The sequence below is a fragment of the Plecotus auritus genome (genome assembly GCF_963455305.1).
Source record: "Plecotus auritus genome assembly, chromosome: 8".
Taxonomy (NCBI): Eukaryota; Metazoa; Chordata; class Mammalia; order Chiroptera; family Vespertilionidae; genus Plecotus; species Plecotus auritus.
Genome location: NC_137782.1, coordinates 26,615,866 through 26,630,914, shown reverse-complemented (window position 1 = coordinate 26,630,914; position 15,049 = coordinate 26,615,866). Strand labels below are relative to the sequence as shown.

At 42.9% G+C, this 15,049-nt stretch overlaps 2 protein-coding genes across 2 annotated transcripts; both read left to right on the top strand.

Moving 5' to 3' along the window:
• Window positions 1–1,090: 1,090 nt before the first annotated feature.
• WFDC11 (WAP four-disulfide core domain 11) lies at window positions 1,091–3,354 on the top strand (the record flags this gene model as incomplete). The annotated part of the gene is made up of 3 exons (XM_080683780.1): window positions 1,091–1,196; window positions 2,418–2,560; window positions 3,337–3,354. 3 exons carry the CDS (start codon window positions 1,091–1,093, stop codon window positions 3,352–3,354), a joined length of 267 nt encoding a protein of 88 aa, XP_080539906.1.
• Window positions 3,355–13,270: 9,916 nt separating this feature from the next.
• Window positions 13,271–14,819, top strand: WFDC9 (WAP four-disulfide core domain 9; the record flags this gene model as incomplete). The annotated part of the gene is made up of 2 exons (XM_080683779.1): window positions 13,271–13,355; window positions 14,674–14,819. 2 exons carry the CDS (start codon window positions 13,271–13,273, stop codon window positions 14,817–14,819), a joined length of 231 nt encoding a protein of 76 aa, XP_080539905.1.
• Window positions 14,820–15,049: the final 230 nt, after the last annotated feature.

The window sequence follows — 15,049 nt, the reverse complement described above, 5'->3', positions numbered from 1 at the left end:
TCTGCTTGGGTCGCTGGGAGGCGTGGCTGGCCTGAAAACCACCACAGGCCCCTCGCCCAGGCCACCCCACGCCCCAAGGGAACCCACACCCTGATCCAGGACACCCTTCAGGGCAAACCAGCTGGCCCCCACCCATGCACCAGACCTCTAACCTATCTAATCCTCCTATCTAATAAAAGAATAATAGGCAAATTGACCATCACTTCAACACACAAGATGGCTGCCCCCATGTGGTCAAAGATCCTGCTCCCATGTGGACACAAGATGGCCGCCACAAGATGGCCAGCAGGGGAGGGCAGTTGGGAGGGACCAGGCCTGCAAGGGAGGGCAGTTGGGGGCAATCAAGCCTGCAGGGGAGGGCAGTTAGGGGTGACCAGGCCAGCAGAGGAGGGAAGTTGGGGGGGACCAGGCCTGCAGGGGAGGGCAGTTAGGGGCAAACAGGCTAGCAGGGGAGCAGTTAGGCATCAATCAGGCTGGCAGGGGAGTGGTTAGGGGTTATCAGGAAGACAGGCAGGCGAGCAATTGGGATCCAGAAGTCCTGGATTGTGAGAGGGATGTCCGACTGCCCGTTTAGGCCCGATCCCAGTCGGACATCCCTCGAAGGGGTCCCAGATTGCAGAGGGTGCAGGCTGGGCTGAGGGACACAACCCCACGTGCATGAATTTCATGCACTGGGCCTCTAATATATATATATACACACATGCACATATAAAAGACAGAATAACATATGTCAATATAATATAGGGGGATTACTGGAACTATCTCATTGTCTCCTTTGTACTTTTTCAGTGTTTTAAGACTTTATATGCTAAATTTGAATGATCTTTAACTCAAGGAAAGGCAACACATTTGTAAATTTATTTTTTTCTGCACAGGAAGGCACGGAGTGTGAGATAACCTTTTAGCAGTGCTTAGCTGACATGTGTACCTGTTGTTGGATGGGTAGAGAGCAAAGGGGAATAATTAGAAGACAAAGTGTAAAGAAACTCAATAAGCACTTCCTCTTGCTTTACAACTCTATTTATATCTCCTGATCTCTAGCAGCAACTGACAAGGAAAAAAATTCCTGACAAAATATATTCAGACAAATATGGTCAGCATCATGAAGTTCTGGACACCTCTACTCATGGCATTCCTGTATATGGTGCTACTGTCTGTGCTGGGAGAAATTAAGGAAAGATCAACATTTAAAACAAGTAAAGGTTTTAAGAGTCCCTTATAGGGGCTGGGGTGATGAGGCTGGGTTGGAGACAAAGGGTGGGGGATCATTGTGCTTGTTTCTGGACAAGTGAAGTGGTATTCTTGTGTTTGATTCAGGTCCTACCTTCCCTGGGTCATGTATTAGAGAATCACAATGTTTTCTTGCACAGAGATCTAAGAAATTCCCAAGTTGAGGTCCTTTAATGCTTCCTCTTCCAACCTTGAAAGTATCAATGAGTATCTGTCCACTTTTATACATATTCTATAGGTTAGAGGATATACCATTTCCCCTGTCAGGCTAACTTTGAGGAGGAAGCACCAATACAGAGTTGCTATATTTTCCCATACTTCCAGAAGCGCTGTGTCCTAGCTGTGTGTACTTTCATGAGTAGTACCAAATGGGTATTTCTTAATATATACCCTTTGTTTTAGTGATAGGATCTTTCAGAATGTGAAAAAAATAGAAAAGAGACATGAAATGATTCCTTAGGAGGGCAAAGTTGGGGGTCATATAATAAGAAAGAGGAATCAATGGAGGAGACCAAAAAATTGAGAGAGAGAAAAGAATTTGAAGAGGGGCTGAGTTATTAAAATCAGAGGGTCAGCAAAGAGGGGAAGAAAAAAGGAGAGAATCTGCTCTTTACTCTCCCTGGTCTAGCTTCTCACATTATGAAATAGGGATATCGCAGGCCGTGAGATCTTCTGTTACATAAGTGTAGATTTTTTTTTAAACTTTTTTTATTGATTTTTTACAGAGAGGAAGGGAGAAGGATAGAGAGTTAGAAACATCAATCAGCTGCCTCCTGCACACCCCCTACTGGGGATATGCCTGCAACCAAGGTACATGCCCTTGACTGGAATTGAACCTGGGACCCTTCAGTCCACAGGCCGACACTCTATCCACTGAGCCAAACCAGTCAGGGCATAAGTGTAGATTTTATAGGAGAGCACATACAGGCTGAAAGTACACTGAGTCCTATCTCTAGGATGCTCAAAGAGGGCCCAGAGATCTGCAACACAGGACCTGTGGGAGCAGAGAAGGCAAACATATCAGTGAAGATGCAATGAGGAGGGTCAGGAAGGAGATTTTTTTGTAAGGCAGATACCATAGATACCTTGCTAGGAACTTGGGCTTGGATTCTCAGAAGGGTTGTTAAACTTATGAAGGGCTTCTCTTCCCATGCTTGCTAACTCTTACAGTTTCATCTCAATTTTAGGGGAGAAAACGTTAATTGAGGAGTGCTGGGGAGATCCAAACATCGATGACTGTACCAAGAAGTGTTCTAAGACCTTTATATGTGTAAGGGTAAATTACACATGCTGCTGGACCTATTGTGGAAACATCTGTTGGAGAGCTAGAGTGAGTTGGGAGATGTGTCTTCAATGATACTAACACTCTTCTTGATGCTGTTATTCCTAAAGAGAGGACTGATGTACCCCAAATCCCAGGCATAAAAGTAGCAGAAGAAAATATCTCCTAAACCTGGAAAGCAATTCACTAGCAAATAAACCAAGACATCAGGTTGGGGCACATTGCTTCTTTCATTATATAAGTAATGCCTGTGCTCTCAGTATATTATGCAACAGTTTGCTTTTTTCCTAATTTTCATCCAGATTTCTTTTGTTGTTGTTGTTAATCCTCACCTGAGGATATTTTTCCATTGATTTTTGGGGAGAGTGGAAGAGAGAGGGAAAGACAGAGAAAAACATCAGTGTGAGAGAAACACATTGATTGGTTGTCTCCTGCATGAGCCCTGACCAGGGCCCAGGCTGGAAGGAGTCTGCAACCAAAGTACATGCCCTTGACCAGAATTGAACCCGGGACCCTTTGGTCCACAGGCCAACGCTCTAGCCACTGAGCCAAACCAGCTAGGGCTCATCCAGATTTCTAACCATTGCCTCCATAGTCAGGCCTTTCAATGAGCCCTTTGTCTCAGCCAGGCCTCACATTTCTAACCTTCTCTGTTCAATCAACTAATACCACACTTCCTACCCACTCTGGAGTGCACAATTCCTATTGTTACATAAAGTATGTCTGTCCCATGTTCTGGCAGATGGGTAATATTAAGCTTGGGAATAAATGCTTATTTCTCAGAGCTTCATAGCCTCTTAACATCTACTCTTTCTCTCTTGCAGAAAATCTATGAAAGATAGCTAAAACCATAACCTCTTACCCGGGACACCAGTCAGTTCTCACTGAGGGCTGGGCAGGAGCAAATTCTTGACAAATAAACTCATTTACCAACAATGGCCATTGGCTTTTTTCTACTCCATTCCACTACTTTTGATTGCCTTATTAAAACCCCCAAATGGTTCTTATTCTACAGTGTACAGAAGCTTCCAACACTTCCTTCCCCATCTGATTACCTTAGAACTGATAGGCTAATCTTCTAGAGTACTCCCATCTGCATTGAGCATGTCTAGAGCATGAGAAGGAAACAAATAATGCAAAACCCATGGAAACCATGAGACTAAGTGCTCTGAAGGCTGAGATTTAATAGTATGCAGACCCAGATCATGACAGAATTTGCATTTGCTTTTTCCTCTGCCTTCATAAGATTCAAGGGGTTCTCACTCTTCACTCCGCCTAACGCGGAGGCACACAGTTGTTCCAATAAGACATAACAGGCAGTGATGTCCAGGTATAGTCTCTGAGTTCCATGGAGTAGGGTGACGTGTCCAGAGAACTCTCTGGAACACAGGTCAGGGCACCAGTTATCACAAGGAAGAACTATTGTTTCCAGTATAATTCATGGTACATGGTGCTCACGCCAGGGGCACAGAATAGGTGAGCCTGGCACCCAAAGTGTTCCACATGATAGGGAGCTCTGGACTTGGACATGGGAGGTCATTTGTTATGTGAGCCCTGGCAGGTAACCGTGCCTCTCTTAATAGTCTCTCCGAGGGTGTTTGAGGCATGGCCAAGCACTGGGAAGATGCTTGGAGAGTGAGGTTATCTGAGAAAGAACCAAATAAGAATTTCTGTAGAGTATCCCTTACCACCTACCCACTCCGATGATGTCTGTGCTGGTGGTTGGTCATGACCTCTTTCCCAAGGCCCCCTTGCCCAAGAGCAGCTCTTAGTACAGATGGAGAAGATCCTTAATACCAGGAGCCCTGTGATGCTTCTGAGGTGGGTCAGAGGCTCTGGCCTGATGGAGGCAGATTTCCTCCTCTGATGTCTCCTGCATTGATGCCCAGCAGGAAGCACTGGACTGGAGTGTCACACTGCACACCTGCCTCCAGCATGGGCTGCCTGCCTGAGTTCTCCATACTTGATGCCAAGTCCCGATTGGCCATACAGGACTCAGTTCCTGGATCTAGCTCCAGCGCCATCAGTAGATGAGTGGATAAAAAAAAGCTGTGGTACATATACAACATGGAATACTGTGCTGCAGTAAAAAAAAAAGAAGGATGTCTTACCCTTTGAGACAGCATGGAGGGACCTGGAGAGTATCATGCTAAGCGAAATAAGCCAGTCAGAGAAAGACAAGTATCACATGATCTCACTCATAGATGGAATCTAATGAACAAAATAAACTGTTGAAAAAAATAGATCCAGTGACATAGAAACATGGAACAGACTGTCAAATCTCAGAGAGAAGGTGGGGATGTGGGTGGGTGGGGAGAGATCAACCAAAGAACTTGTATGCATATATGCATAACCCATGGACACAGACAGTAGGGTGGTGAAAGCCTGGGGCAGGCTAGAAGGGGTCAGTGGGGAAAAAGGGGATATATATATAATACTTCCAACAATAAAGATTTAAAAAAGGAAGTGAGCAAACAGGGACCTCAGAGGAAACACACTTCTCTAGACATATTGTGAATGGCCTGTCACTCTCTTTGGCCTTGGGTTCTTAACTACTCTGGGATTCATTTTCTTCATTATAAAGAGATAGTTACCTGATTTTTACAAGGAGAGGGAGAAGAAAGGGACAGGGATGGGGCAAGTTAAAGAAAAGGTCTCCTTGGGGGCCTCGGACACGGTGCCCCAGGGTTTAGCCTCCACCTAGCTCATGGTTAACTTGGCCCTTGTGACTCCAGGGCGAGGATGTTCTCTTTAGCACTAGAGGATGCCACCCATGAGCAGTTTTTCCCCCTGGGATTACTGGTTCAGTGAGCAGAGCAACGAGAGAGCTGAGCCTCCGGGGGCATGGCAGGAGTGCGTGGGCCAATGGGAGAGAGAATAGAGAAGCATGACAAGGGGAGAGGGACCAGGGACCAGGACCCAGAGAGGTGGGGGCATGCTGGGGTCTGCACTGGGTTCTCAAAGATTACAAGCACTAGGAATAAAATAGGCAGGTCCTAGGGCATTTGCTCTCGTTTGTTTGCCAGAAACAAGCCATACAGACAGGAGGGTAGCATTGCTATTGACAGTCCTGTGCCTGAAATTTGAGGTCTTTTTTCTTTGGTGTTAAATGGAGGGCTGGGAGAACAGCCCAGCCCCCTCTCCCACTCAGAAAATGTTCATGCAAATTCTCCCACAGAAGCTTAAACAGCATATGTTATTTGCTTGACAATCTCTGTCTTGTGTACAGGTGCGTTTGCACAAATATATCTTGAATCTCTTCTCACAGATCTGGATTTCTTTGGGTGGCAGTGGCTGTGTACCTGAAACAGCAGAAGCAAGGTCAATAGACCTCCCCCCACCGCCCCGTCCTGCGCCCCTCTGCCACAGAGCACCCTTTGAAAATGAATAGCCTCCTTCAAGACCCGAGACACAATCCCCTCATGACATTCTTAGACTTTTTAGGGATCTCACTTTCTGCCCTTCACCAAATCCTGGTGATTGTTAGTATCTTCAATTCATTACCTCCATTCTCCACCAATAGAGATCAATGCCTGGGCTTCCTGGACCCTCTCCGTACTTCTGCAGCCAGGACCCTGTCTCTCATGTTAGTCATGGCCTTGGTGAAGTTACCCCATAGAATCTACACTCTGACTCTGAGAACTCAGAGCAGTCTAAGACATCTGTAACCCCTCCCCATACTGTCCAGAATTTGCAGAGTCCAGAGAAGATTAACTTGCTTCTCCACCCTCTTTCTCCTTTTGTCACTGTCTGCCCGTTTCCCCCAATAACATTTGTAATATTTCCCTTCCACTGTCATTATCCTGGTCCTCTGATAATAATTTTAAGTTGACCCTTTACATCCCAAAATTTGCTTTCCCAATGTCCTTTAACTCTAGACCTACTCCCATAAACATCTCTGGATGTTGACTGTGACATATGTGCATAAATCAAAGAATAGTTGCTTTGTTTTACTGTCTGACTCTCAGCTCTGTGCACCTTTCACTATTGTATGCACCATATGTCTCTGGACTTAAAGAATGGAGAATAAAAAGATGTAGGTTGCCCTCCACCTCCACCACTAGGGGGCTGAAGGGCCATGATTTGGAAGGACCCAGAGACTTCAGAGTCCTGTGCTCAGAGCTGGATGTGCTGAAAGGTTCAAGTCCCAGGTCGTCCTTAGCTGGACACAGCTCCTCCTTCCCCCTCCCCATCCCAGCCTCCCAGCCCATCACCTACTCTGCATCTTGTTGCTCTTACGGTGCCCTCCCTGGGCCTGCAGCAGCAGAACACAGAAAAGCAGAATGGGCAGCAGAGCCTGGGTTGGCATGACTTTGACCAGAGCAGTGAGCTCTCTGTCTGGCACAGACTTTCCTGGAAGCTGGTGTGTGGAGGGAAGGTAAGAAAGAGCAGGTTATTCTGGGCTCCTCCCTGCCTCCACTGGCCAGGCCAGGGCAGGGCAAGGAGTCCTTGTGTCCTCCCCTGTGCCTGCCCCTCCCCATAGCCTGTTCTATGTGGGATTTGGGCTTCTGCAGAGACTGCCCTTCCTGTCACATAACTAACTCTCCTTTTGTAAGTAGAACTTTTTTTCCCTGAAAGATGTAATCTATTTCTATTTTTTTAATTATAAAATAATTTACAGAAAAATATATAACTTAAAAATGATGATAATCTCATTGTGTAGAATTAACCTGTGTCTCATTGTATAGTTGATCCTGAACAACATGGATTTGGATTGCACAGGTCCACTTATCCTTGGGTTCTTCCATAAATACTGTTGGCCCTTGGGTATCCTTGGATTTCTCATCTGCAGCTTTAAGTAACTGTGGATTGAAAACAGTATTTTTGCATTTCAAATACAGAATAGAAAAATATACTGTTTTACATCTGCCATTGGTTGAATCTGTGGATGCTAAGGGCCAACTATGGGGAATCAAATTTAGTAAGTGGATTTTTGAGTTTGTTGGTGTTTGTGCCCCTAACCCTCGTATTGTTTAAGGATCAACTGTGTTATCTTTTTAGTTTGTTTGCATATTTAAGATAAACAATTCTGTCTTCCTCACATCTTGAATCACCCACCTGTTAAAAAAATATATTTTTATTGATTTCAGAGAGGTGGGGAGAGGGAGAGAGAGAGAAACATCAATGATAAGAGAGAATCATTGATCTGCTGCCCTCTGCATACCCACTTCTGGGGATTGAACCTGCAACCAGGTCATGTGCCCTGACCAGAATCGGACAGTGACTTCCTGGTTCATAGGGCGATGCTCATCCTCTGAGCCACACTGGTGGGCAGAATTACCCACCTTTTGTTACCTATCTTGTTCCATCCTAATTTAATCATGTAAATGTTTCACAAAACATGGTTTTCCATAATAGTATAGCTCTTATTTAAAATAAATACCTATTTGCCAGGCATTTGTGTTGTAGCCATTGCTGATTATCTAGACAATATCATGTTGAGCATTTTATTTATAAATTCTTAATTTTTTAAAAAATTAAATTTATGGGGGTAACATTAGTTAAGAGTTACATAAGTTTCAAGTGTATAATTCTATAATACATCTGTATATTTCATTATGTGCTCACCACCAAAGTCTAGTAGTCTCCTTTTGTCACCATATATATTATGAATCTCTTCATTTTCTTCATCCTTTCCCCACAGATAACCATCATACTGTTGTCTTTATCTATGAATTTGTTTGTTGGTTTTGTTTGTTCATTTGTTGCTTTCTGTTTTATATCTTGCATATGAGTGATTTTCCATCTGACTTATTTTGCTTAGCATGATACTTTCAAGATCTACCATGTTTTTGCAAATTTCATCCTTGTTTTTTAAATAAGCATGTTTCACTCAACAGAGGATGAGTGTCAGTTTCCTCAAATTCTGTAGGACACTGCATTTAATTTTTTCTTTATTAATTAAGATATTACATATGTGTCCTTATCCCCCCACTCTTTCCCTCCCCCCCCCCCCGGTGTCTGTGTCCATTGGTTAGGCTTATATGCATGCATACAAGTCCTTTGGCTGATCTTTCCCCCTTACCCCCACCCTTCCCTACCTTCCCTCTGAGGTTTGATGGTCTGATCGATGCTTCTCTGTCTCTGGATCTGTTTTTGTTCATCAGTTTATGTTGTTCATTATATTCCACAAATGAGTGTGATATTTATCTTTCTCTGACTGGCTTATTTCACTTAGCATAAGACTCTCCAGTTCCATCCATGCTGTTGCAAATAGTAAGAATTTCTTCTTTTTTATTGCTTTGTAGTATTCCATTGTGTAGATGTACCACAGTTTTTTAATCCACTCATCTGCTGATGGGCGCTTAGGCTGTTTCCAAATCTTAGCTATGGTGAATTGTGCTGCTATGAACATAAGGGTGCATATATCCTTTTTGATTGGTATTTCTAGTTTCTTGGGATATATTCCTAGAAGTGGGATCACTGGGTCAAATGGCAGTTCCATTTTTAGATTTTTGAGGAAACTCCATACTGTTCTCCACAGTGGCTGCACCAGTCTGCATTCCCACCAGCAGTGCACAAGGGTCCCTTTTTCTCCACATCCTTGCCAGCACTTGTCATTTGTTGATTTGTTGATGATAGCCATTCTGACAGGTGTGAGATGGTACCACATTGTCATTTTGATTTGTATCTCTTGGATGATTAGTGACTTTGAGCATGTTTTCATATGTCTCTTGGCCTTCCATATGTCCTCTTTTGAAAAGTATCTATTTAGGTCAGTTGCCTATTTTTTGATTGAGTTGTTTATCTTCCTTTTGTTAAGTTGTATGAGTTCTCTGTAAATGTTGGAGAGTAAGCCCTTAGTGATAACATTGACAAACATGTTCTCCCATGCAGTGGGCTTTCTTATTGTTTTGTTGATGGTTTCTTCTGCTCTACAGAAGCTTTTTATTTTGATGTAGTCCCATTTGTTTATTTTCTCTTTAGTTTCCATTGCCCTAGGAGCTGTATCGGTGAAGATATTGCTTCAGCATATGTCTGAGATTTTGCTGCCTGTGGATTCCTCTAATATTTTTATGGTTTCCCGTCTTATGTTTAAGTCCTTTATCCATTTTGAGTTTATTTTTGTGTATGGTGTAAGTTGGTGGTCTAGTTTCATTTTTTTGCATGTATCTGTCCAATTTTTCCAACACCATTTATTGAAGAGACTGTCTTGACTCCATTGTATGTTCATGCCTCCTTTGTCAAATATTAATTGAGCATAGTGGTTTGGGTCGATTTCTGGGTTCTCTATTCTATTCCATTGGTCTATATGTCTGTTCTTGTGCCAGTACCAGGCAGCTCTGAGAACAGTGGTTTTGTAATACAGCTTGGTATCTGGTATTGAGATCCTTCCTACTTTGTTCTTCTCTCTCAGGATTGCTGCAGCTATTTGGGGTCTTTTTTTTATTCCAGATGAATTTTTTGAGAGTTCGTTTTAGGTCTGTGAAATATGTCATTGGTATTTTTTTAAACATATTTTATTGATTTTTTTACAGAGAGGAAGGGAGAGGGATAGAGAGTTAGAAACATCGATGAGAGAGAAACATCGATCAGCTGCCTCCTGCACACCTCCTACTGGGGATGTGCCCACAACCAAGGTACATGCCCTTGACTGGAATCGAACCTGGGACCTTTCAGTCCACAGGCTGATGCTCTAGCCACTGAGCCAAACAGGTTAGGGCTGTCATTGGTATTTTAATGGGGAGTGCATTGAATCTATAGATTGCTTTGGGCAGTATTGATATTTTAATGATGTTCATTCTACCAATCCATGAACACGGTATGTTCTTCCATCTGCTTATGTCTTCCTCTATCTCTTTTTTCTGAGGACACTGCATTTTAAATGAGAAGATATTGTTCTAAATTCTGCATAGCTTTCTGCAGATCCATATATATGATCCAGAACCAGGAATAGCAGGAATCCTGAGAGAAACCTCCTTGGTACTTGTCAGTGTCTGTGCACCTCAAACAAACCATCAAAAACCCTTAACTTCTGGGCCAGACACAGAGCATGAGGCTGATACATGCAAATCCATAATTCAGTTATTTAGGTTTGGCACTATTTTCAGTCCCTAGGTCCCCAAATTCTGCCTTTTGTGTCTATACTGGTCCACCCTCCTCAGCCAAGTCTCTGGAATCCTGGCATATATTTCTTGCTGCTCAAGACACCCAACAAAGCCTGGGGGAAATCACTCACATATGAATACCTCCTGTGTGTATAAAACATACCTGTGGACAAGGTTTGGGAGAAGGAGGTGTGTGCCCTTGGTAGTCCCTAGCCCTTGTCCCCTCGACTCTTCTGTTTTCCAGTGAGCTTCAAGTCATGTGTATGTATGCCCAATATAATGCCCCTCTTTGATATCTGGTGAACCAAATCTATATTTTCTAAAGTCCTTCCTATTTGGTCTCTTTTTATCCACATAAAAGCCACACTGCATGTGGTGGGAGATGATATGCTTTAATTAGCAAAGGAGAATCAATACAGAAGAGGGTGAGACCTTCAATTGCCTACACAAGTCAAAGGAAAACAGATATACAGACCATCTTCCACTCCCAACCTATGGATAGACTCATATGCATTAGATAAAGACTCTAGACTGCAGTCTGTTGGGGGTGGCTGCAACCCAGGTACACAATGTTCCTCCTAGTTTGGTAGGAGATACTGCTCAAATCAAAGAAAATCCAGTACTTCTGTATGGGTGATTATTGAAGGAAACAGTTGGTGATATGGCCAACATGTAGTTCCTGGACAGAACATAAAGATCTGCCACTACCAAATCATTAAGTTCCAGGCCTTTGACCTTAGTTCTTCAGCTCTTCTTCCCCTTGTTCCAGGACATAGCCTCCTTTCCCCTCCCCACTTGAGAAGAGTCCAGCTAAAAGAACTGTCAGCCAGTTACTGCAGACACTCAACTCAGAGAGCTTTAGAGGTAGGTGGGGTAAGGGTCTTGAGGCATAAACTTTTATTTGTGGCTTGCTTGGATGAGTTCCCTGCTCAGGTGATGTCAACATTATTCCTGTGATGTGGGATCATTGTCTCTGTTGTTCAAATAAGACATGGAGATAGAGGTGATATGACCTGCCTGAGGTCCCATAGGTAAAAAGGGCAGAGATGAAACAAGACACCAGCATTCCTGACTCGAATTCAACACTTTCTCTCCTTTAACATTATCTGGAAAGCCCCCAAACTCTGAATTTTGTGGGGAGCTGTAGTTCTGTGTTTTTCTGATACTCAGAGACCTTTTTATTGTCTATACTTTATCTCAGGATGGCTAAAGAATTCACCCAGAACTCTGTATGTGAGTAGTACTCAGCCTGAGCGTGAGGATGTTTCTCTTCTCTGGGGCTACTTAGTACATCTGAATTGTGCAAAGAAGGGGTTTGGGCATCCCCAAGTCCTGATAATCCTTCAAGGGCAAGTAGGAAACTCAGAAAACTGAACTAAGCATGAGGCCTTTTAAATGAACAGATTTCAAAGCTTTGGACAACTGAGGTCTAGAATGATATTTTTGAATACCAATAAACAGCTTTGGAATTATTGTGTTTCTGTGACTGTGTGCCAGTCTTCCTCTTTCTTTGTGCAAAAGGCAGGTGCCAGAATCCAGAAGCCATCCCAATCCAGTTACCTCAGACCTTATATCCTCACCTGTAAGTGGTTAACAGACTACCTGCTTTGCACATTTGTCTTGCTCTGTGCTGGTGCCTTCAGAGCATCAGAAGAACACTCTGAGCCACACTCAAGAATTATCTCTGCTCACTGGCTTTCCTGCACAAAAAATTGCAAGTGATTTATAGGATTTTTGGAAGACTACCATGCTCAAAGATAGTTCTTTGGCCTTGAGCTTCATCAATTAAGTTATATCCTTTGATGTAAACATTGCCCAATGGTAAATGAAACCTAAACACCTTAACTTGACAATTTTCCATCATCAAGCTATGCCAAGGCAAGTTGGCAAAGGTGTGGGTTCTGAATGGAATAGGTTGCAGATCAGACATAAGTGTCTAAGAATGGTAGCCCCCCAAACCACTGATCTCTTACATTTTGAGGGATTTTCTCTCACGATCTTCTTTTCTTGCTCTTGTCTCTCCTCCAGTCACCTAAATCCAATTTGCTTCAAAGTCAATGAGTCAATGATTCACATGCCTAAATCTGGCATTTACACCATCTATGTAGATAAAAGATTTAAGAGTCCCTTGACCAGTTGTTGGCCATCATCTTTTCTCAAGTCCTCTTGAGTAATCCACCTCATCACTTACCCAGGAATCCCTTTGGTAATCTTTATTTTAGAATCTTGACTAAATTATATCATCTGGTTACATATGTTCTTAAAAAATCAGTACACTCAATGTGTTCTATTATTCCAATTTCATAAAAATAATGAGAACAAGATTAAAGGATACTCATATACTGGTTATCTCTGGGTAGTAGATTTCCTAATGCTTATTCATTTTCTCTTTGTATTTTTTTTTGTCTTAGAAATTATACAATTTGAAGATTTATTGCTTTTTAATGGGAAAAATAGCAATGCATTTAAAAATAATTTGGAAAGGAAGCTGTATGTAATGTGAGATGGGAAAGAAGTCAGGGGAAGCCAATGGCTAGCTTGATATGTTGTTAGGTGCCAGAGGGTGAAAAGGAAAAGTAGGAGAAACAATAACACAATATTCACAAGCACTTTCTCTCTCTTTCCTACCCTATTCTCCTTGATTCCTTTTCTACCTCTAGAAGCATCTGGAGAAGACCTGTCTTGTGCCAGAACTTAACCCAGAGACTACATGAAGCCCGGGGTTCTCCTACTCAAAATGTCCATCTATGGGGTTTTGATGCTTCTGCCTGCGCTGGGAGGTGTCAGGAACCTTGGTGTGTGGTGAGGGAGAAGGGTGTTCTGCCCAGGCCTGGGAAGTTGGCATAACTGATTCAGGGCCCAATTTTCAGATTCACCCTTCAAATGATCAGAACCCTTCTTAAAGCAGAGACATCCAAGAAAGATTAGGTTGGATGTTCCCAATCTGGCATCCCTTTAAGTTCCCTCTCCCAGATCTGAAAATAATATTGGGTATATGGAAAGGCAATGTAGCTTTTGTCTACATTTCATTAGCTCACAGGAAATGATATTTTCCAATGTCAGACCACCTTGGGCAGCGGAAACATCAGCACAGAGCTTCTCTCTGAGCCCCTATTATCAGAATCTCTGTGCCTGATCTGAGTGAGCCTTTGATGAATACCAAAAGGGTAATATTTTAACACATTCATTTAGTTTGAGGGGAAAAATCTTTTAGACCAAGAAAAAATAGACAAGACAAATAGGAAGTCCTTAGTGAGTCAAAGTTTGGGGTCTTTGATAAGAAAATGGGAATAATGAAGGGACTGAGAGGGAAGGTTGTGGACCAGTAAAAGATATGGAATTTGGGGAGAGGCTTAACGTTTAGGTGGTATCAGCAGGATGAACCTAGAGCATATTGAGTTCAGTGAAATATGTCAGACAGAGAAAGACAATGCCATATGATTTCACTTATATGTGGACTCTAAAAAACAACATAAACCAACAAGCAGAACAGAAACAGACTCAGATACAGAGAATATTTTGGTGGTTGCCAGATAGGAGGAGGGTTGGGCGGGGGGGCGGGCATTGGGTAAAAAAGATAAAGAGATTAAGAAGTACAAATTGGTATTTACAGAATAGTCATAGGGATATAAAGTACAGCATAGGGAATATAGTGAAAAATAAAAGTAAACAAAAAGAAAGAACAGAAAGTGGGAAAGGCAGGTTCCTAGTCTCCCCCAGCTCAGTTTTCCATTCTGCAAATTGGGTGTGGAAATTGGAGCCAGAGGATATTACAGGTCCTAAAACCTAAGGGTATATGAGAATAGATTTGGTGAGGTGGTGTTAGACATGGTGAGGGTATCCTAGATCCTATTGTTAGGGAGCTTAGAGAGGGCTTGAAGGCCTGCAATGCAATGGGGGCATGTGGAAAGATGGAAGTCACATCATGAAAGATGATCTCTTCTAAAAAGACACTGGCTAGCACTCAAGGAAGGGATTTTCTTGAAAGGCACAGAAATACTTTATGGCTTGGAGCTCAGGTTCCAGACTTTAGCAATTGTTAAGCTTGAGAAGGGTTTCTTCACCAAATTGTGAATGGATAGACCCTGCCAACTTCTATTATCTTGGTTTCAGCTGAAATAAAAGAAATTGAGCAGTGCTGGGTACAGCCTCCATTACCATTTTGCAGCAAAAGGTGCACTAAGTTACACGGATGTTTAAAATCAAATCATACCTGCTGCTGGACCTTCTGTGGAAACATCTGCTTGGACAATGAGTGAGTTGGTTGGGGAGGGAATGTTCGGCTTGGGTATGCTTTCTCACTCCCATTCAGAAGCTGTGACCTGGAACAGAAGACTGCAGTCACCCAAATCCTTGGTCAAAGAGACAGGCAGCACAAGGCAATTCCCTCCGATCTCCACACCTAGGCTGCCACTCACTGCAAAGTAAACCAAAACACCAACATGGGTTTTGACTCTTTTTTTTTTTCACTTTCATTAAGTTCCCCAGA